This window comes from Chiloscyllium plagiosum, chromosome 12 (assembly GCF_004010195.1).
Source record: "Chiloscyllium plagiosum isolate BGI_BamShark_2017 chromosome 12, ASM401019v2, whole genome shotgun sequence".
In the NCBI taxonomy this organism is placed as follows: domain Eukaryota; kingdom Metazoa; phylum Chordata; class Chondrichthyes; order Orectolobiformes; family Hemiscylliidae; genus Chiloscyllium; species Chiloscyllium plagiosum.
In genome coordinates, this window is record NC_057721.1 from 70343050 (window position 1) to 70366412 (window position 23363).

The following is a 23363-nucleotide window of genomic DNA, read 5'->3' on the forward strand; positions in this document are numbered from 1 at the left end:
CAACATGACCTCCCAACTCCTGTACTCAATACTCTGACCGATAAAAGAAAGCATACCAAACGCCTTCTTCACTATCCTATCCACCTGCGACTCCACTTTGAAGAAGCTATGAACCTGTACTCCAAGGTCTCTTTGTTCAGCAACACTCCCTAGGACCTTACCATTAAGTGTATAAGTCCTGCTAAGATTTGCTTTCCCAAAATGCAGCACCTTGCATTTATCTGAAACAAATTAATGGCAGACTATCCTACACTACACATGTACCTGCACTCCTTAAGTACCGATCTAGTTGTGCAACATTTTGTGAAGTCTAAGGTTATACAAAATGTCCTATTAAGTCATCTTCCTTCATTCTTTTCATTGTAATTCATGCTATGTCTTTGTGAAGCTTCATGCAGCTACACTCATTTATGGATACGGCACTTCCTTCACTCAGGCCATAGCCCTTCCTTCTGTAAAGGAGCTGTTGTGCACACACTTTTACTAAGGGAATATATTCTTTAAAGAATCCAAATGGGAGCATTCACTTTAAAGGAGGGGAAGCAACCTTATTTTAGCTTGGAAATTGCAGATTTCTCCTCCACCCATCAAGCCACTCATACCTCTAGCTTGGAGAGAAACCAAGGCCTCATTCAATTGAGGGGGTAGGTTCTTTGATCGCAAAAACAGAAGGGAAGATCATTATGTGAATGGTGGCAATTTAGGAAAAGGTGAGGTGCTACGAGACCTGGGTGTCATGGTGGAACAGTCGCTGAGGGTTGGCATGTAGTTGCAGCAGGTGGTGAGGAAAGTTAATGGCATGCTGGCCTTCATAGTCAGAGTATGTGAATATCGGAGTAAGGATGTCTTGCTGCAGTTATAAAGGGCCTTGGTGAGCTTGAGTGTTGTGTGCAGTTTTGGTCTCCGAGTCTGAGAAAGGACATTTTTGTCATTGAGGGAGTCCAACAAATGTTCACCAGACTGACTCCCGGGAGGGCAGGACTGACATATGAAGAAAGACTGTATCGACTGGGCTTGTACTCACTGGATTTCATGCATGGATGGATTAGATGAAGAAGAATGTTCCTGGTGTTGGGGAAGTCCAGAAGGAGGGGCTACAGTCTAAGACGAAGGGGTAAGCCATTCAGGACTAAGATGACGAAGAATTTCTTCATTCAGAGAGTTGTGAACCTGTGGAATTCTCTCCCATAGGAAGCTGTTAGGGCCAGTTCTTTACACATATTCAAGAGGGAGCTGGCCCTTGCAGCTAAAGGAATCAAGGCGAATGGGGAGAGGGTAGGAATGGGATACTGAGATTGCATGATCAGCCATGATCATATTGAATGGTGGTGCAGGCTTGAAGGGCTGAATGGCCTACTCCTGCAGCTATTTTCTATGTTTCCATGTTTTAATGAATTCACTCTCCTTACACTCTGCTCCCTACATCAGCACACGCAGTTCACAATCTGTGAACATCCAAAGGTCATCTTTTCCAAATTTCTTACCATTTCAATCAGCAGAGTGAGCAAGCTGCCTGATTACACGCTGTCACCAAAACTAACGGGAACATTCCTTCTGCTTCTGTTTGGTGGTATAGCTGATGTTTGTGCAGAGTGGAGATTTAACCAGGAAGGGGTGAGGGGGAAGGGTTCATACTACACATGATGAATGTTAACAATACCTGACAAGCATCACGTCCACCCTCTTCCAAACCAGCGCAAAACATGCGAGATGTGATGGTATCGTAATATAGTTTTTTACAATCATAGTAAGTAAGTAATGGCACAACAGTCCAATGTAGAGTGGCTGCTGGAGTTCCTGATGAAATGAACAGAGAATGTAATAACTGACTAAGCGACATTAATCCTGCTTGATCCAATACTAACCCTACATACAACCTGCAGCAGGAGCAGAGAAGAGTCAAGGTTCATTACCCTGAGCTGATGCAGTGGTCAATGAAGGACCACAGCTACTGTACTGGTTAATGTTGAGGAACAGGAAGCTAGAAAGGGCCTTGATTAGGGAAGAGATCACTGAGATTTTATAATATAAGATTTGAGCCTCACCAGCAAAGCCAACGTTTATTGTCTATTCTTAATTGCCCTTTAGGAGGTGGTGGTGAGTTTTGTTATTGAAGCTTTACTATTCGCATTGTTTTCATTTATCCAAATTGCTTTTGGAGAGGGAGCTCCAGGAATTTGACTCAGTGGCAGCGTTAGAACAGCGGTATATTTCCGAGTCAGGATGATGTGTGTGGGGCATGGAAGGGAACTTGCAGGTTGGTGGCATCTGCTGATATGGCCCTTCTAAGTGATCGTGAATTTGGAAGGAGGTGTTGGTCGAGTCTTGGTGAGCTGCTGCAGTGCATCTTGTAGATGGTACACGCTACTGTCACTGTGCGTCAGTTATGGCGGGAATGGATGTTTGTGGACGTGGTGCCAATCAAGCGGGCTGCTTTGTCCTGGAGAGTGTGGAGCTTCTTGAGTGTTGTGAGACCTGCAGCCATCCAGGCAAGTGGGGAGCATTCCCTCACACTCCTGGCTTGTGCCTTGTAGATGGTGGATAGGCTTTGGGGAGTCTGGGGATGAGTTACTTGTTGCAGTATTCTAAGATTCCAACCTGCTGTTGTCACCACCGTGTTTATGTGGTGAGTCCAGTTGAGTTTCTGGTCAATAGTAGCCCACAAGCTGTTGATGATGGTGGATTCAGAGATAACAAGGTCACTGAACACCGAAGGGAGATGGTTCAATATTCTATTGTTCGAGATGGTCATTGCCTCTCACTTACATGGCATCAAGATTGTTTATGGCTTATCAAAACCTTAACCTGAATGTTGTTCAGGTCTGACTGCGTCTGGGCACAGGCTAGATCTGAGGAGTCACAAACGGATCATCCATCAACATACCCACACCTGACCTGAAAGCATTTTACTGATGGAGTAGCCCCGGGAAAATCCGGCAATGATCTCAGGATTGATATTTTTGGAGGCTGATACCACTCCCATCATGCAAAGGATAATTCCACCCAGGCTCCCCCCTCCCTTGACTTCAGCTTTACTAGGGTTCCTTGGTGTCACATTTGATTAAGGATGGTCTTTCTGTCAAGGCCAGTCACTCTCATCTCTCACCTTATGTAAGCGTACCCTATTATATTCTAACCTCTCTTTTGGCCATGTTTAGATCAAGGCAACAATGAATTCTGGAGCTGAGATCTGCTGCTGAAACTGGACTGTTTGAACTGAAGGTATTATTGAAAATGTGCCCACTTTCCATCACTTTGTTGACAATTCTGCAGCTCAGTGGTTAGCACTGCTGTCTCACAGCATGGGAGACCCAGATTTGATTCCACCCTCAGTCGGCTGTCTGTGTGGAGTTTGTACATTCCCTTCACGTCTGTATGGATTTCCTCCTGGTGTTACGGTTTCCTCCCACTGTCCAAGGCTGTGAAAGTGAGGTGGATTAGCCATGCTAAATTGCCCATGAGAGTCCAGGGACATGGAGGCTACGTGGGACAGTTGTGGAAAATGCTGAGTTACGAGGGTAGGGTAGGTGTTTGGGTCTGCTGTGGGATCCTCCTTAGAGTGGTCGGTGTAGACTCGATGGGCCGAATGGCCTGCTTCCACACTGTAGGGACTCTATGATTTAATTGAGGGTAGATTGTCTGGCAGTTAATTGGCCAGATTGGATTGGTCAATTCTATCAGCTAGAAGGTGAGAATAGTGTTACTGAACTGTTTTTGATCACTCGAGATGGGAAGGAGACTTTCTTACAGTTACTGTCCCTTGCTGCTGCCTTTTAATTTCTCTGCCTCCCCAAGGGGATTTTGTGGCTGAGAGTGTGTGTGGGCAATGTCAGGAGGTTGGGGCATGAGGGGGTGGTGGAGAGGAATAAGCGCCTAGTCAGGATGTTGCAGACATCAGAGGGAGGGCAAGTCTGAGATACTAGTCTGCCATTCCTTGAATCTCAGCCCATTAGCTCTAGGTGAGCTGTGAGTACATTGTGCGGGTGTGTGACTGAATAGCAATCTGTACTCTCTTACCTCCTTCCAACAGGTCTCCCCATCCAGAAATCACGCAATTGGACCCGCTAGGAAATGTTTGCCCATAATTTGGCAAGCACACTGGTCTTATCGAATCTAGTGTCAGAACAAAATATTGGAGCTGTTATCTGCAAGTGGAAGCGTTTCAAAACCAATTCATAAATGGGATAGTTACATCTCTTCCAACTGCATGGTTTCTCAGGTTTGGCAGTATCCTACTAAAGAACAAAAAAGGCTTGCATTTATATAGCACCTCATCATATCTCTTCAAAACATCTCAAGCTGTGAACTAATTTGAAGTGGAATGATTCCTGATATCCCTGTTGATGCATTTTGGGACCTGTCCATAGCACAAAGAGAATGTATGGGGTAATGAGATGGTGTTGTACTCATTGAGGTAACAATGATAACAGTAGTCATATGAAGAATAGACTGTCCTTGTGAGAGATGTACTCACGTATTATGAACAATGTGTAAACAAAAGAGTCTGCAGCAACTGAAACAGATCGTGGTCATTCATAGGTAAAGGAAACAATTACAGGCCACAAGCTGCCACAAGACAGAAGAATAGTCATCTCTCCGATGTGCAGAACTGAACCAGGAGACATAAGCTTTGTGGCAACACAAACCACTGTCAGCAGTTTTTCATGTACCTGTCTCCTAGCTATCCTTTTCAATTTCTCACCATCATTTTGCAGATGGGCTGGACTAAACTCACCTGGTTCCATTCTAATTCACCCAGACGCAGCCATTGAATCACTTGTAAGATGCTCTTCCTTGGCCCACTCCGATTTCCCCTTTATGTGCTACTCCAAGCTGGATTGGTTTCAAATATGGCGCTGGCTTTCCACATGTTTGCTGATGACACCGAGATTGAGCTCATCAGCATCTCTCACAAACCATCAGTCATTCCAAAATTGTCAGGCCAATGCTCAGGAACTCCCACCAACTAAACATTTGGAAGTCTGAAGCCATTGCGTGGAGCAAGCAACAGACCACTTCCATCAAGACAAATACTGTCCGTCTCTCAGGTTTTACCTAAAGGACATTGCTGCTAGTTTGGGTCCATGGCAAGTAGTACCCTCACCCTCAGGTGTTTATAAAGTATTGTCACTTATATCAATGAAAATGCAAGAAAAGTTTATAAGTCACCATAATGCATGTGCCATATTAACTACGGTAATTATAAAAAGAAATACTTGAGACAAGTTCATATAAAGTTAATTTTTTGTTTCTTTTCCAACTCCTGATGCCGCTAGAGCTGGAAGGAGGAAGGGCCTGATCTCCTGTGCCAAAGATTGCAGTGGCAGTAAGGTAAGGAGTGTTCAGGTTCCAGGACCCATCTGCTCCAGCTCACCCGGCCAACTGCATCCTTCTTTCGTTTTTATTTTTCCACTTACCTGTCGTATCAAATTCATTGTTTCTTCTTTTCTGTGGCTGTGGTGAAAGAAGGGAGCTGCTGTGGCAACAGATCCTAGCTGTTTCCTCATGGCCACGGAGGTTGTGGCTGGAACAATGTGGCAGGTGATTGCATTTCCTCGGGAATTTAGACGGTCCCTCAGTCCTTGGGAATTTGGACGGTCTCTCAGTCCTCGGGAATTTGGACGGTCTCTCAGTCCTCGGGAATTTGGACGGTCCCTCGATCCTCAGGCATTTGGATGGTCCCTCAGTTATAGAGATGGAAACAGACCTTTCGGTCCAACCCGTCCATGCCAACCAGATATCCCAACCCAATCTAGTCCCACCTGCCAGCACCCGGCCCATATCCCTCCAAACTCTTCCTATTCATATACCATCCAAATGCCTTTTAATTGTTGCAATTGTACCAGCTTCCACCATATCCTTTGGCAGCTCATTCCATTCACGTACCATCCTTTGTGTGAAAACGTTGCCCCTTAGATCACTTTTATATCTTTCCCCTCTCATCCTAAACCTATGCCCTCTATTCTGGACTCCCCGACCCCAGGGAAAAGACTTTGTCTGTTTATCCTATCCATGCCCCTCATGATTTTGTAAACCTCTATAAGGTCACCCCTCAGCCTCCAACACTCCAGGGAAAACAGCCCCAGCCTGTTCAGCCTCTCCCTGTAGCTCAAATCCTCCAACCCTGGCAACATCCTTGTAAATCTTTTCTGAACCCTTTCAAGTTTCACAACATCTTTCCGATAGGAAGGAGACCAGAATTGCACGCAATATTCCAAAAGTGGCCTAACCAATGTCTTGTACATTCGCAACATGACCTCCCAACTCCTGTACTCAATACTCTGACCAATAAAGGAAAGCATACCAAACACTTTCTTCACTATCCTATCTATTTGCGACTCCACTTTCAAGGAGCTATGAACCTGCACTCCAAGGTCTTTCTGTTCAGCAACACTCCCTAGGACCTTACCATTAAGTGTATAAGTCCTGCTTAGATTTGCTTTCCCAAAATGCAGCCCCTTGCATTTATCTGAATTAAACTCCGTCTGCCACTTCTCAGCCCATTGGCCCATCTGGTCCAGATTCTGCTGCAATCTCAATCCTCGGGTATTTGGACAGTCCCTTGATCCTCAGGAATTTGGACAGTCCCTCAGTCCTTGGGAGCTTGGGCGGTCCCTTGATCCCCAGGAATTTGGATGGTCCCTCAATCCTCAAAAGTTGAGATAGTCTCCTGGCATTGGCATTGGCTGGAGTGGCCTTGATGGATGGCCTTGGAGTTAGCAATTTGGTGGATTCTTTCTGCTCTCCTGGAAGCAATATGATGGCTTCAGCTCCGTTGGAGGGTCCGGTCCAAGGTTCCTGCAGCAGAGGCAGGGGGCTCTTCAGCAGGATCAGAGGCATTGTGGATTGTACTTAACATCATCCTCACCAACCCAACTGCCGCAGATACACCTGTCCATGGTGGTACAGTCAGTTCTGATATAACGCAATAGATCTATTCTCATGCAATCCCACATTATAAGAATATTGCGCAATAGCCATGCTATTTAAACTAATGGGGCTGGAGTCATGTTATAGCCAATACCAGTAAGGAAAGTTCGGGTTCGACAAATAATGATCTAATTTCTTCAGTTATGTTAAAGCCAATTCGCATTGAAGAAACATGGGTTACATCAGAACCAACTGTATACGTAAGAGTGACCATCGCATAGTCCTTATGGAGTCAAAGTCATCTCTTAACATTGAGGATACCCTCCATCATGTTGTGTGACACCATCACCATGCTAAGTGGGTAAATTTTGAACAGATGTAGCAACACAAGAAACAGGGCAGTCACTTTGAGCTACCAACATCAGCAGAATGGTACTCCAGCGCAATCTACACCTTCATGGTCCAGCACATCCCCCACTCAACCGTTACCATCAAGCCAGGGGATCAACCTGGTTCAATGGAGAGTGCAGGAGGGCATTGCAAGAGCAACAGGGTCAAACAGCGTGGTGCCAGAAAAAGCACAGCAGGTCAAGCAGCATCGGAGTATCAGGCGAGTCGATGTTTCGGGCATTAGCCCTTCATCAGGAATGCCAGAAGCACCACCAGGCATACCTGAAAATAAGGTGTCAACCTGGTGAAGCTGCCAAACAGGACTACTTAACATCTCAAACAATGGAAATAAAATGCATCTGTGGAGAAGTGATTTGGTATGGACCAGATCAGACTCCCTCACAATAGTTTGAAAAGGTAGCCTCGACCCTAGCTTTTTCGTATTTCAAAGCGAGATGTGAAGAGCAGTGTTCTAGGTGTGATAAAACTGGCTAAACCACTCAACGTTAAGCAAAATATAATTTATTTAAACACTATAGGTAAAATACAAACAAAAGGAAGAGGAATTTATAATAACTTACCACTGGAAAACTTAACCAAATAATAGATATAACACCTATTACTAATTCCTGTTCCAATGTGGTAACATCCCATGAACACATCCTTTGACGAAAAGGTAAATTTAGACACAGATTCTTACATGCTGTTCAACATCAAGACAGATTTCAGAGAAAGTCAGAGCTGAGAGTCATTTTACTGTAGCTCCAACGTTTCTGGGACCCAAACAGCTTCTGAGAGCTACGGCTAAAAAAACTAGAAATCCTGATATGGGAGAACTAGTCAATCCCCTTCAGTTTTGAAAAAAAAACAGAATGCCTCTTAAATTATTGACTTAGGTCACTCTAGTAGACATTTCAGTACCTTTGCCTTTCTTCAATAACAACCCAGGACAGTATAATGTTTTTAAAGAGACAGCATCATCACAGATCCATCTATTAATAAATCAGATCTCAGCTTTGCAGTCCTGCCTCATCCATTTATGAATGGTGGTGGACAATGTGACAAGTTACAGAAGGATGGTGTTCTACATTATCACATCCTCGATGATGGTGGAGCCAAGCACATCAATGCAAGTGACAAGGCTGTGCATTCTCATCCTTCTTCAGCCAAAAGTAATGAGTGGATGGATGGATATTGGCCTCCTCAAGAAGTCCCCAGTACCAGATGCCATTTTTCCCAGCCACTTCAATTCATTCCATGTGATATTAAGGAAGGGCCGGAGGCACTGGGCCCTGACAACATTTCTGCAGCAATACTGAAAACACATGCTCTCCAAATAGCTGTGTCTTCCACCTTATAATTCCTCTTTTCTTCTGTACTCTCCCTTCACTTCCCTGACTCTACACTAGCATGTCTTGTCTTCAGTTTTTTTTTCTAATTCTCCACAGATGCATTCTGATCTGCCAGGCTTTCTATTATCCAGCTCTGAGATGTGAGCATCATTGTCAAGTGTCGAGAGTGTGGTGCTGGAAAAGCACAGTAGGTCAGGCAGCATCCAAGGAGCAAAAGAGCCAGCATTTCAGGCATAAGCCCTTCATTAGGAATGAGGCTTGTCAGCTGGGGGGGGGGGGGCGGGATGCTGAGAGATAGCTGTGAGATAATGTGGGGGGAGGGGAAATGAGGAAACTTGTGAAATCTACGTTGATCCTGTGTGGTTGCAGGTGGAAAATAAGGCTTTCTTCCTCCAGGCATTGGGTGGTAAGAGTTTGGCGATGGAGGAGGCCCTGGACCTGCATGTCCTTGGTGGAGTGGGAGGGGGTGTTGAAGTGTTCAGCCACGGGGCAGTTGGGTTAGTTGGTGCGGGTGTCCCAGAGATGATCTCTGAAACGATCCACAAGTTGGCATCCTGTCTCCCTGATGTAGAGGAGTGCAATGGACACCGTAGAAGAGTTTGGTTGAGGTATAGGTAAATTTCTGTCGATTGTGGAAGGCTCCTTTGGGACGGAGGTGAGGGGGACAAGTATGGGCGCAGGTTTTGCATTTCCTGAGGAAGGTACTGGGTTTGGGGTGTAGGCTGGTGTTGGGGGTTGGGGGGTTGGTGGATATGGATCTGATGAAGTCAGCATTTGCTTCTCAACCCTTATTGATGAGCTGATTTCTTGAGCTGCTGCAGTTCATGTGGTGTCAGTACATTCACAGTGCTAAGAGATTAGTTCCAGGATTTTGAGCCAGTGTGAATGGTGATATATTTCTAAGTCAAAATGATAAGTGTCTTGGAGGGACAGGTGATGTTTCCAATATCTGATCCCTTTAATCTTCCAGGTGGTCAAGGTTGCTGGTTTAGAAAATACTGTTGAAGGATTTTTGGCAATGTAATAATGTGTATCTTGGAAACCTTTCACTATCTCCAAACACATTAAAGGCACTATATAAATACAAGTCACTTCTGTTGTTTATTACTTGGTCATTAAACTATTGGGAAGAATGTATGATTAACCAGGTGGGAAAATTCAGGTGGAAGGTCATCTGATCAAATTCCTAATTGAATTCAATCCCCAGGGTTAGTAATCCAACGAGTGCAGAGGGGAGATGAGCCAAGCATTTTCACAAAATACATTGAAAATTACCTGAAAACGTGAAAGGTGTTTTTAGCCTCAGTAATGCAATGTCATAATCTTTGTTTGCCTTGTTAAACTTTTCATGGGTGATAAATTTCTGTACAGAGCGTGGAGCTACGATACGTGTTTCAGATTGATGTAGAATGCCACCATACACTTTCCAGCGGGAAGAGAAAGAATGCCTGCAAAAAAAAGGGACAAAAGATTTATAAAAATAACCTCCTCCAAATCTTACAAAATCTAGTTAGAACTTTCAAAGCAACAACATATAACATAGGCTCCTGAAGCAAGACACTGTACCCTTTCGGTAAGATGTGACTTGATTGAAAATATAATATCGTAGAATCCCTATAGTGCGGAAGCAGGCCATTTGACCCATTGAATCTACACCGACCCTCCGACAAGCATCCCATCATCCCTGTAACCCTGCATTTTCAATGTTCAATCTACCTAGTCTGCACATCCCTGAATACAACAGGAAATTTAAGATGGCCAATCCATCTAAAGTTTGGAGGAAACCAAAGCACCCAACAGAAACCCACACAGACACAGGGAGAACGTGCAAACACTACACAGTCACCTGAGGGTGGAATCGAACTCAGGTCCCTGCCACTGTGAGGCAGCAGTGCTAACCGCTGAGGTACCATGCCACCCCTTCCTAGGGGAGCATGTGAAGAGGATATTTCCTCTTGTGAGAGCATTTAGAATAAAGGGACCCTGATTAAAATTAAAGGGGTTGGAGTCAGTTACCTCAGCTGGTTTCTGATGCAGAATGGCACCCACACCAGCCGATGTCATGTCAGCATGCACTGCCCTCTTCTTAGAATCCCTACAGTGTGAAAACAGGCCATTTGACCAAACAAGTCCACACCAACCCTCTGAAGAGTTACCCAGACCTATTCCCCTACCCTGTTATGCCACATTTCCCTTGACTAATGCACCAAACCTACACATTCCTGGACACTGTGGGCAATTTAGCACGGCCAATTCACCTAACCTGCGCATCTCTGGACTGTAGGAGGAAACCAGAGCACCCAGAAGAAACTCATACAGTTGTTCAAGGCTAGAGTCGTACCCAAGCCCCTGGCACTGTGAGGCAGCAGTGCTAACCACTAAACCACCATACTCACCAAGGCAACTGGACCCGCAACGTAAATCCTTTGGAGTCTTTAATACTCCCTTCCTCAAAAAAGTGGTGGAAGCAAAACCTTTGGGTATTTTTAAGGCAGACTTGGATGGAAAGTTGTCAATCAAGGAGATGATAGTTCATCTGGGGGAGAGGAATCAGATCAGCTATGATCTTATAGAATAGTAAATCAGGATCAAGGGGCTGAGAGAGCCTACTCATCGATTTTGAGTTTGCATTTGTTTTTGGTTTGGTGTCCAGGAACAGACCTGTTTTATTTTCCCTTAGTATCAGCTTTGGGCCTCTTGAAAGAGCCAAGGGGGCTTTTATTTTAACCCTATGTTGTCTCTGTCCCAGAAGTCCTTGATGGGGACAGTGTAAAGAGGACCTTTATTTTCATTTGCAACGGGTAGAGGTGCCATTCTCCGTAGCCTTTAGACCATTGTTGTCACTGTTCCAGGAGCATTTGATGACAACGGAGCTGATGGGGTCTGACTTTTAGTTTCATTTTCATTTGACTGAGTCAAGGAATGTTTATTACACATTCCAACTCATTGTCCCAACCCCAAGTGTGGTTAGTGGGGACAGATTCGAGGAAAGCTATTTTTTGTTTGCTCATTTGTTTTCTTTCTTTCCCAGAGAATGACTGGAACTTTCTTTCAGTTCAAGAGTTGGGGTAACTTTTACTTTCCTGTTTTAAAAGAGTTGAGGGACATACTCCTGCTCTTCATTATTAGTCAGGTCTGCCTCGGTCTTTATGTTCCGCATACAAGCCTCCACCTCCGATTAAATCCAATTTCAGATATTTTCGAAACAGCCTGATGAGACACATTATTACATACGTATGGTACAGGTAGAACTTGAACCTGGTTCCAACCTAATTCCGTTATTTTAACTTGATAAAGCATTCAAAGGTGTTTCAACTGAGATTAAACAGATTATATTGGTCATTGAGGGCTCTAATGGTGTAATGGTAGAATCATTGCCTCTAAACCAGGAGGTCCGGGTTCAAGTCCCACCTTCTCTAGAGATTGTAATAATATCTGAGTGGGTTGCTTTGAAAAATATCTAGATTGGACACTGGCACTCAACAAACAGTCCTCAAAGTCTGTATTCATCACATATCTCTAATCTACTTTGATAAGCAACCCCTAGACCTGACTGAATGCTGTTTGCAGTTCCATTAACTGAGGATCCGTGATTCCCCTGACTCCTATAGGCCCTACAGAACACACTATTGCCACTCCCTGGACTGCAGTTGGACAGACGCACTAACCGCCCCAGAGCAAACGAGTGACAGTGGCCAAATCCTTGGATTGGGTGTGGGGTCTGCCGTGACAAACAGTACCAGGACCCCCTGACCAACATCAGCCCCCACATAATTGGACTGAGGACTACTTGCTTCTAATATATATGATTGCTTGTAAGCGTACATCAATGATTTGGAGGAGAATGTAGATGGTCTCATTAATAAGTTTGCCGATGACACAAAGATTGAGGAGGCTGCTGATAGTGAGGAGGATTGCAAAAGCATACAGCGCAATATAGATAGGCTGAAATCTTTGAGGAGAAAGTGAGGTCTGCAGATGCTGGAGATCAGAGCTGAAAATGTGTTGCTGGAAAAGCGCAGCAGGTCAGGCAGCATCCAGGGAACAGGAGAATCGACGTTTCAGGCATAAGCCCTTCTTCAGGGCTGAAGAAGGGCCTATGCCCGAAACGTCAATTCTCCTGTTCCCTGTTCCCTGGATGCTGCCTGACCTGCTGCGCTTTTCCAGCAACACATTTTCAGCAATATAGATAGGCTGGAGACTTGGGCAGAGAAATGGAAGACGGAATCTCATCCAGGCAGTTTTAGTTCGCAATTCTGACTTTAATTCTTCACATGTAAGATTCCTGGGCTTCCCAGAATTGCCAGGCAAAACACATTGAGAGGACAGTGGGGACTGACAGGACTGAGTGATTAACAGTCTTGTCCAACAATTTTCTGATTTCCTTGCTGACATCACTCAGTGTGTCAGATATTGCGTGTTCAACCAACAGCTGCTGCCCTGCAGGACACTCAATTAGAGTTAGTTATTTCCCTAATCCTCATCAAGCTTGCTCTCTCTTCTGGTCTCAAACACTGAAATTGTGACAGTCACAGAGGTAAGGCCTGAAAACAACAAATGCAGTAATTTGCTCCTTCTGAGTTAAAGGCCATAGGGTGCTTTCACTCTGGTTCAGGAGACTCTCAATGCTCTCAGTGAAAACTGTGAGGAAATCAGAATGTATCTGGATGTTACTGAATGGATGCCAAGCAAGTAGGCTTTGCTATATCTGAATATACTTCCCTTGACTGAAAGAAAGACAGTTATAACCTGATAGACGTGAAAGCCTTAAATCCTTGGGTTAACCCATTCAAGCTGGCTGGGCTGGCCAAATGGAGAGCTTTCAAACTAAAGTGCTCATTCTCAGATCCCTTATAACTTTCAGGCTCACTATCCATGACCTATAGCTGAAGCACACTGACAGGAGGGTGCCATCCACAACAGGCTACTTACAGTTATAGAATTTACAGTGTAGAAGGTAGCCTTTGGGCCCATCATGCCTGTACCAGCTCCTGGAAGAGTTACCCAGCCAGCCCCATTCTCCAACCCTATCTCCATAGCCCTCTAAATTTATTACTTTCAAATATGTATCCAGCGCTGTTTTGAACTCTCCTCTGGAATCAGTCTCCACACTGTCCCAGGCAGCACATTCCAAATTCCAACAACTCTCTGAATAAAGAAGCTTCTCTTCATCTTACTCTTCGCTCTCTTGCTGGCAATCTTGAAAATGTCACCCCTGCTTATTGATGTACCAACTAGTGGAACAGAATATCCTTCTTTACCCTGTCAAAATTATCCACAATTTTGAAAGCCTCTCTAAGGTCACCTCTTGATCTTCTCTGTTCCAAGGAGAATAAGCCTAATTTCTCTAATTTTTCCTTGTATCTATTCTTGGTATAATTCTGGGTAAATCTCCTTCGCACTGTTTCCAAAGTTTTAGCATTGCTTTCCCCATCCCCACCCCACCTCCCCCACCCCCACCTTAAATAAGGTGCCCAGAACTAAATACAATACCACAAATGTGGCCTGACCAATGATCTATAGAGGTGCAGCAACACTTCCTTGCTTTGGTACGCTATGACTCAATTTATGAACCCAAGGATCCTGTAAGCCTTCTTAATAACTGTTACAACCTACTCTTCAGAGAATTATTTACTTGAACTCTTAGATCTTTCCGTTCCTGTATACCTCTCAAATTTCTACCATTGAGCCTGGACTCTCTCTCCATGGTTTTTCTACCAAAATGTATTACCTCACATTTCGCTGCATTGAATTTCATCTGCTCAGTGCCTGCCCATTTAGCAAACTTGTCAATAGCCCTCTGAAGGCATTCAGCATAATTTTCACAACTCACTGTTCTCCCTAACTTAGTATCATCTGCAAATTTAGAATTTTTGCCCTTAACACTATCTCTTGATATAAATCTTAAATAAACAAGAATCCCAACATTGATTGGTATGGGTGGCACGGTGGCTCAGTGGTTAGCACTGCTGCCTCACAGCACCAGGGACCCAGATTTGATTCCCGCCTCGGGTGACTGTGTGGAGTTTGCACATTCTCCCTGTGTCTGCATGGGTTGCCTCCATGTGCTCCGCTATCCTCCCACAATCCAAAAATGTGCAGGTTAGGTGAGTTGGCCGTTCTAAATTGCCGTTAGTGTTAGGTGCATTAGTCGGGGTAAATATAGAGTAGGGGAATGGGTCTGGGTGCGTTACTCTACAGAGGGTCGGTGTGGATCTGCTGGACCAAAGGGCCTATTTCCATACTTTAGGAATAAAATCTGATCCCTAGTGAACACTATTTTGAACTCTTATCTATCCTCTGTTTCCTATCTTTTAGCCAACATCTAATCCATGCTGCCAAGGACCCATCAATCCCAAACATTTTTAATTTGGTAACCAATCTGTCATGTGGCACCATATCACATGCTTTCTTAAAGTCCAAATACACAACATCTACAGCACTACTCTCATCCACTGCCTTTGTCATTTTCTCAAATAACTCAATTAAATTTGACAGACATGACCTGCCCTTGGCAAAACAATGTTAATTATCTAGTATTAATTTATTTTTCACTCATTGTATATTTATCTTATCAAGAATCTTATCTTTATCAAGGCTTTAATCAATTACGTACCTCAAAAGGAAGAATCTGCAAAATTTTAAAGGTATACAGAATGGCTAACCCATTCGAACATTCCAACTTACTATGGATATGTGTCATAATGTCTGAATTAAAAATAAAAATTGACTAGCCTTTCTCCACAATGTGCAGCTGTAATCACCCAGTAGGGTGTGAGAATGGTTCCCCCACAGATATGACGGTTGTCCAAGTGGAGGCTGACCTGCCATGGGACTTCGTTTGGTACTGCCATTTGTCCACCAATTATTCGTCCAGAAATATTTCTGTTGTGCTTGCGGACTCCACAGTCTGCATGGGGAGATACAGAGGAGACAGAATTTAAATCACAGCTGAAAAGATAAAAGCCTCTGGAAAGTATGACAACTTTATTTCTGTATTTTTTTTAGTTGTGGATTGAAATGAGTGGACAACTATTTTAAGACCTAGTTTTGTTGAAGTATTACTGCATGGTTTTGAAAGATTTGGAGTTGCCAGTGTTGGACTGGAGTGTACAAAGTTAAAAATCCACAACCACCTGATGAAGGAATGGCCCTCCAAAAGCTAGTCCTTCCAATTAAACCTGTTGGACTCTAACCTGGTGTTGTTTGGTTTGAAAGAAAGTAACCTGACACTCAGACTAAACATTATTTACACAGCTGCTGATTCCAGCAGTAGTCGGAATGTAGTTTGAGATGAGCTGGAACCGAAGGGTTTTGTACAAAGAGAGCTTTGGTTTGTAACAACTTAGTAAATAGAATAGTGACCAGTTATTAATGACAAAGACATCTGACCTACTAACAACCAAGTCATTGTTTCTCAGATGGCTGGACAACTTGGGCTGTGAACATGGTTCAGAGAAGTCACAAAAGATCTCCACAAACTCCAGACTGTGTCCATTCTCTGCAGTAAAAACTACTTAAAGTCTGAAGAAAACCTGTTAAAATGTCCTTCAGCAATTGCTGTAAGAGTGAACCAATCCTTTGCACCTCCTATAAACCAGTGAAAGCAACCAGAGAAGGAAAATTGAAAAGCAGCATTCTGATCAGTACAACAATCATGAAAATCAGCTCAGCAATTCCCTAAACAAAGCAGAAGAATGCCGTCTCAGTTTTCCCCTCTGTCCATAGCACCCACTTTTTTTTTCCTGTGTGTTGGTTTGTGTGTATGTGTGAAAAAGGGAGTTTATAAGAGGTTTAGAGTTATAAATGGCAGTGTTATATGCTGTTTATCTGTATGTAGAATCGATTTACCTGTAACTAGTTGGCCCATTGGACCAAAGTCATGGTGATGATTTTAATATTGAATGAGAGCTATTGACATTGTTGATCAGATGGGGCAGGAGGAGGCGGTGGCGGCTGGGCCGAGGATGGTGATTGGAAGACGATGGTGTTCGAGTCTTTAGTGGTCGAGGTTTTGAACCGTTTCTTGGGGGATTATGTGGTGAACTTGGACACCTCGCAGTTACAGTTAGGAATTTGGGGAGGAGATGTAAAAAAAAAACAAAAAAAAAAAAACAAAAAAAAACAGTGGGCGGCACGGTGGCACAGTGGTTAGCACTGCTGCCTCGCAGCGCCAGAGACCCGGGTTCAATTCCCGACTCAGGCGACTGACTGTGTGGAGTTTGCACGTTCTCCCCGTGTCTGCGTGGGTTTCCTCCGGGTGCTCCGGTTTCCTCCCACAGTCCAAAGATGTGCAGGTTAGGTGAATTGGCCATACTAAATTGCCCGTAGTGTTAGGTAAGGGGTAAATGTAGGGGTATGGGTGGGTTTCGCTTCGGCGGGTCGGTGTGGATTTGTTGGGCCGAAGGGCCTGTTTCCACACTGTAATCTAATCTGTAATCTGTAATCTGTAGATGGATGTCAGGGATCATTTAGTGGGATAATCATTCACTGGGATCAATATTCAGTGATGATCCACTGGACACTGCTCTCATGATGGCTACAGTGAAGTAAAAACTAGTTTAAAAAATGTCACGTTATTGACACTGTTCACAGGAAGATCAGGTTGTTAAAGCCACAACAGTTGTACTGTACAGTCACAGGTTGTTGTTACAAATCCACCTTCTTAACCTTTCCCCAAAACCATCTGTCGGAGAATTGAGCCCAATTGAACAGAGGCCACAAACGAGGATCATAGTGAAATAGACACGCGGTTTAGTACACAAAGTGATATTGCGGAAGAGAAACTAACTAGGCTGACTCAGAACTGATTCTCTGCACGGATGGTCAAATGCTGTTCCCAGAAAAGAAATTTATCAAGAGTCTGGCAATAGCAAATCATTTGCAATTGACACAGGAGATTCCAGCCATCTCCATGAGTGGGTGAGAATGTCTTCTGGATGATTCTTCTTTGTATGCCCCATATTTGCAAATCCCTTCTCCTGGCATCCAGGTGTGTCCATTGTGATCCTCCTGCAGGCGAAGTCTCCTGGAGCCTCTCGGTCTGCCTGTTTGTTTATGCGGTATTGGTTTCAATGGGAAATTAGCCTCCCCTTGGAGTGTTGAGATTGCAGGGCTAATCGGCCTGGGAGCTGATTGTGAAAAACTATTTTAGGGAATGTATTCTCTGGTCTAGGAAGGGGCTTGGCCATGTCTGTTTTTTTTGTGTTAGCCTGTTTGGTCAAGACTGGAGCACTCTGGGTAGCTTCTATATATTTTGGCAGGCTTGATTTCAGTGTTTTACAGGTCACCTTCTGTGTTTTTTTTATGTTGCCATGCTGTGGGTGAGCAGGGTGGCAGATCTTTTTCCCACACTATCCAAGAGAAAACTTCAAGTCTGCTCTACTTACTTCAAATTTTGATTAAAAAGTGCCCTCATTGAGGAGAAGCAAATGATGCTCTCCTTTGCAGGCTATCTGCACTTCAATAGTTTTGAAACTGTTTGACCTTTTTGAGCCCTGACCCATTCTTGCACTCGACAATGTTCCAAGTTCAGTAAGTGACGGTTAATGCAGTGCTAAGAAAGTGACGCAAAGTAAATTCATTTTTTTTCAGGGGGATTATGGTAGTTTAGGGCAGCCAAATTTCATTGGTATATTCAATATGGGTACTCATGGCGATCAGTTTGGTATATCACACTCCCCTTTGGAAAGTCCCAGTAAAGCCCTACACTCCTGCATCAAAAACATAGAGCTCATCTATCAATAGCATTAAATAGTGATTCTTGTTAAATACAGAAACTTGGTCCATGCTTTTTGTCAACATGAGCAGGTAAACTGGGGAATCCTGCATAAAATCTTTAATATTTGCCATAACTCCAGGTATAGTGTAACTTGATTTCCAGTGTGTTACCCCAGTGAGCCATAACAAAAGACGATTTTAGATTTACATTTAGCTGTTATTATTAGGAGATGGATCTTCATAACGTGAATGAATCTTGAAGTTGAGTCTGTGAGTTTTTTTTAAGAGAGATTGGCATTTGCTTGTAAAAGTGGATTGTTCAAAAGAAGTGTTGGTAATGAGTCGGGCAATAGAATGGTCAGGGCATTGAGACCAATTAGTAGCTGAATCTACATGGAGCAAAGTAACAACTGTTGGGACAGGATTGGTTTTTGAATTGTAGCGAATCATGATTCAGACATTTAGCCGCAAAATAATGTTAACTACAGCTTAATTCCTTAGACAATACTTTCTGATCAAAATCCCAATAAAAGCCAGTCTTTCTATTATTTGACATAATTCCCAATCACTTCTGACATTGATTTCAGGTTCCAAAGTCCATATTTCAAGTATTCACAATTTTCCTTTCAGCTTTGTTAAACCTGCGACTGACAAGTTTTAATTTTTTTAGTTGGTTCATGGGATGTGATGTCACAGGCTAGGCCAGCATCACCCTGAAGATTTAACACACTACTGGTAGACAACCCTTTATCTAAAATTTCAGTGTGGACATCAGTGCATGTGCAGAATGACGTGGAGATTTCAGTACGGACATCAGGGCATGTGCAGAATGGTGTGGAGATTTCAGCACGGACATCAGCGCATGTGCAGAATGGTGTGGAGATTTCAGAATGGTGTGGAGATTTCAGCGTGGACATCAGTGCATGTGCAGAATGGTGTGGAGATTTCAGCATGGACATCAGCACATGCACACGGTAGCATGAACACTGGCACTGCCATTGCACATGTGCAGAACAAAGCGCGTGAACCAATGTATGCTGGAACAGCACTATTGTGAAAGGAGGAAGCATTCTCAAAATTGTATTCCCTAATTCTTCAGCAAAGTTATAGCCAAATTGCGCTGCCGAAATGCACATTATCCCAGTACTATCTGTACTGAACATATTACAAAGTTTGCCAACATATCCTCAGCCCAAAGGTAAAGCTGAATAAGGCACTTTTGAAAAGAAATGATGTATTTCCAACAGTACTTTTAAACTACAGGTCCATTCCCTGACAAAGTGGACTGGAATCTCTGGAATTATTGATGGGAAAAATATTTCAAAATAAACTTCATATTCTCCCTAAGTAATTATTGCCAAGAATGCAACCTAAAGACAAAGAGAAACCATAGAGAAAGAAACAACTCAAGATTTTTAATAAAATACTTAGAATAGCAAATTTGCATTAACGGAAAGCACAGTATAGCAGAATGACCTATATTTGAATTCAGTAAAAATCTTGAATTAAAAGTCTAATGGTGGCCATAACGTAATTGTTGGCAAAATCCATCTAGTTCACTGATATTCCCCTTAAATATAGACATAAAAAATGATGAATGTATGTAATAATGATACAATAGTTTGGGCAAAGACTTGTGAGGAGATGTTGTACATGAAATTTTGGAGAAGATTCTTAGGAACAGAATTTATTCATATTTGAGAAAATGAAGACTTATCAGCGTTACCAGCATTGCTTCATTCATGTGTCTCATAAACTTAATTGAGTTTTTTGAGGATGTTACAAAAATGATTGAACAGTAGATGTTGTCTGTTTGGATGTTAACTAGACCTTTGACACAGTCCCTCATGGCAGACTGCTACAGAAGGTGAAGTCACAAGGGATCCATGAGAAACTAGTAAGATGGGTCCAGAACTTGCTTAGTCATAGAAGACACACTAGTGTTGATACCACATTTTTCTGACTGGACATCTGTGACCAGTGGTGTTCAACAGGGATCAGTGTTGGGACCCCTATATATATATATTAACTGACTTGGAGGTGAATGTAATTGAGATGATTAGTAAGCTTCTGGATGACACAAATACTGAGGGAGTTGTAGATAGTGAAGAGGACTGTCAGAGCAAACAGCAGAATATAAATAAGCTGGAGTCTTGGACAGAGAAATGGCAGATGGGATTTCACGTGGATAAATGTAAGGTGATGCATTTTGGAAGATCTAATGCACAAGGGAAGTATACGGTAAATGGCAGAATCTTTAGTAGCATTAACATACAGAGGGACTTAGACATACAGTTACACAGTTTCCCTCAAAGTGACAACAGAGGTGGATAAGGAGGTGAAGAAGGCATATGGCAGGTTTGCCTTCATCAGCCAAGGCATGGAATAAAAGAATTGGCAGGTCATGTTTCAGCTTAGAGAACTTTGAAATATTGTAAACAGTTCTGGTCATCACAATGCCAGAAGGATGTAGAGGTTTTAAAGACGCTACAGAAAATATTTACCAGGATGGTAAGGGGTATTAGCTCTGAGGAAAGATTAGACAAACTTAGTTTACTTTCACCTGAACCTTGGAGGCTCGAGGCAACCTGATAAAGGTTTAAAAAATTATGAGAGGCATGAATAGAATGGATAGTTGGAGGTATTTTTTCCCAGGGCAAAAATGTCATTTAGTCGAGGACTTAGGTTTAAGATAAAAGCGGGTAAGTTTGAAGGAGATGTGAAAGGCAACATTTTTCTACAGAGGGTGATAAGTGCCTGGATTGTGCTGCCAGAAGAGATGGTAGAAGCAGATATAATAGCAATGCTTAACAGACATCTTGACAGATGAATAGACAAAGAGCAAAGGGACAGGGACCATGTAAAAGCGAAAGATTTTTAGTTTAGAAAGGCATCAGGTGTTCTGTTTCCCCCCCCCCCCCCCATCTCTCTCTCACACACCAAGTCATTACCACATTTCTGATGTAGGGTCCACTTCTGTGATGGTTAGTCTCTGGAGTTTTCACTAGCTCAACGCCCATGAGTCCTCATCAGACACATTATTGTTGACTGAAGGGCCTGCTCCTGTGTTGTACTGTTCTTTATTCTTTGTTCTTTATACAGCCCTGAGAAGATTATGCCTGGAAGTGTGCAATTAGCATCACTCATTGTGATGGTATCACATATACACAGAGTTAGTCTGGGACAGTCACTGAAGAAACATAAAAGGCTTCTAGGTGGAACAGCAAAACTGACATAAGTACTCATGTCATTTATTCAAAGTTTAAAGCAGTGTAATTTTTGGAGCCCGGCAAATGTGAGCTATGGTTATTGGCTTGCACAGAGAGGAGAAGAATAAATCTCACAAGTCACTTTATTAATGTTGATAGGCAATACACATGTAGATTATACATTTTTTTGGTATAAACCAAAAGGTTCCTCTGACACTCCCCGAGTAGTCACAGAATGTAAAAGCAAATACCCGAGCAAGATAGCTGCTGATGCTGACATGGACTGACGCTGGCCAGGCGTTCCATTTCCTCTCTCTATCTCTCTCTTGCAATGTTGTCACCACATTTCTGATGTAGGGTCCGCTTTTATGATGGTTAGTCTCTGGAGTTTTCACTAGCTCCACGCCCATGAGTCCTCATTTTTATTCTTTTCCTTATCTCTTTCAAGCTGTGCTGTCCCTTTCCTGTTGGCTCAGGCTCATTCATTTATCGCATGTCTTTTCCTTATTGGTCTTGCTCAAGGACTAAGGTAAGATTACCTTATTACTCCTTGTCCAAATAATGTTTTTCCATTACTCCATCTTCCTTGCTTTCTGCAGAACTTAATTAGTTCAAACCGGTTTCAATCAGCTCAGACCAATAGCTGGACTCAAGCCATTTTTAGCCCACAAGCTGCTTTCTCCTATTTGTCAGCAGTTTTGTATTCAGTATTCCTTGCAGCATGTCAGCAGCTTGCACCCCTCTCTCTCTCTCTCTCTGCAGCCCCTGGCTAACAGTAATATACTTACTTTACCCAGCTCCAAGGTGTCTACTAATTAAGCTAAAGAGATTGAATGCCTCCATTCATGACACCTGTGATGTGGGTATGCGTGAGCCCACAAGATGGGCAATTAGGTTCAACAAGAGCCATCTTAAAGGGTACATTCAAAAGACCAAACTATTGCCCTTTTTGTTGACCTCCAAATGCCTGCATGTCAGGGAGAAGAACGACGATATGGATATTGGCAGTCAGTGTCTGGCATTCTAAAGAGGTCTGCAGGCTCTTCCTAACCATCTGAGCAGGTTGTAGCTGGAAGCCATGCTAAAATAGGGTATATTCCTTCTTCCCCCCCCCACCTCTGTGATTATTTTTTACTGCTGTTTAATTAACAGCTGAGCCATCATATCCTTTCTGAGATGTTTGCTCAGTTTTCTTTTACCTTCTACTTCAGGTGGGTGCTTCTCTGAAGCTTAACAATCTCTAATTACCCCTCGAACTTTGACAGTCCACCCCACTGCCCCAAAATGAGCAGGAAACCCAACTCCTAACTTTGGTGTGAGACAATAGGACCATAAGAAATAGATGCAGGAAGCTGTTTGGCTGCTCAAGTCTGCTCCATCAATCAATAGGATCATGGCTGATTTGACATTCCTTACCTCCACTCTCCTGCCCTCTCCCTAACACTATTAGAACATAGAACATAGAACATAACAGCGCAGTACAGGCCCTTCGGCCCTCGATGTTGCACCGCCCTTTCATACTAATCTGAAGCCCATCCCACCTACACTATTCCATGTACATCCATATGCCTGTCCAATGACGACTTAAATGCACTTAAACTTGGCGAATCTACTACCATTGCAGGCAAAGATTCCATACCCTTACTACTGTCTGAGTAAAGAAACTACCTCTGATATCTGTCTTATACCTATCGCCCCTCACTTTAAAGTTGTGTCCCCTCGTGTTTGCCATTCCCATACTTGGAAAAAGGCTCTCCCTGACCCCCCTATCTAACCCTCTGATTATCTTGTATGTCTCTATTAAGTCACCTCTCAACCTTCT

At 43.3% G+C, this 23363-nt stretch overlaps 1 protein-coding gene across 6 annotated transcripts in view; it reads right to left on the minus strand.

Moving 5' to 3' along the window:
* Positions 1–23363, minus strand: part of LOC122555578 (transmembrane protease serine 2-like) — a 62355-nt gene that overhangs the window by 9047 nt on the left and 29945 nt on the right. For 4 of the 6 annotated variants that reach the window (XM_043701600.1, XM_043701602.1, XM_043701603.1 and 1 more), the window contains 4 exons: positions 15348–15522; positions 9888–10060; positions 4018–4113; positions 1661–1797 (listed from right to left, as the gene is read on the minus strand). In XM_043701600.1, the coding sequence (XP_043557535.1) occupies positions 1661–1797; positions 4018–4113; positions 9888–10060; positions 15348–15522 (581 nt within the window). The remainder of the gene's footprint in view (positions 1–1660; positions 1798–4017; positions 4114–9887; positions 10061–15347; positions 15523–23363) is intronic. The other 2 variants (XM_043701604.1, XM_043701605.1) reach the window with 1 other exon arrangement.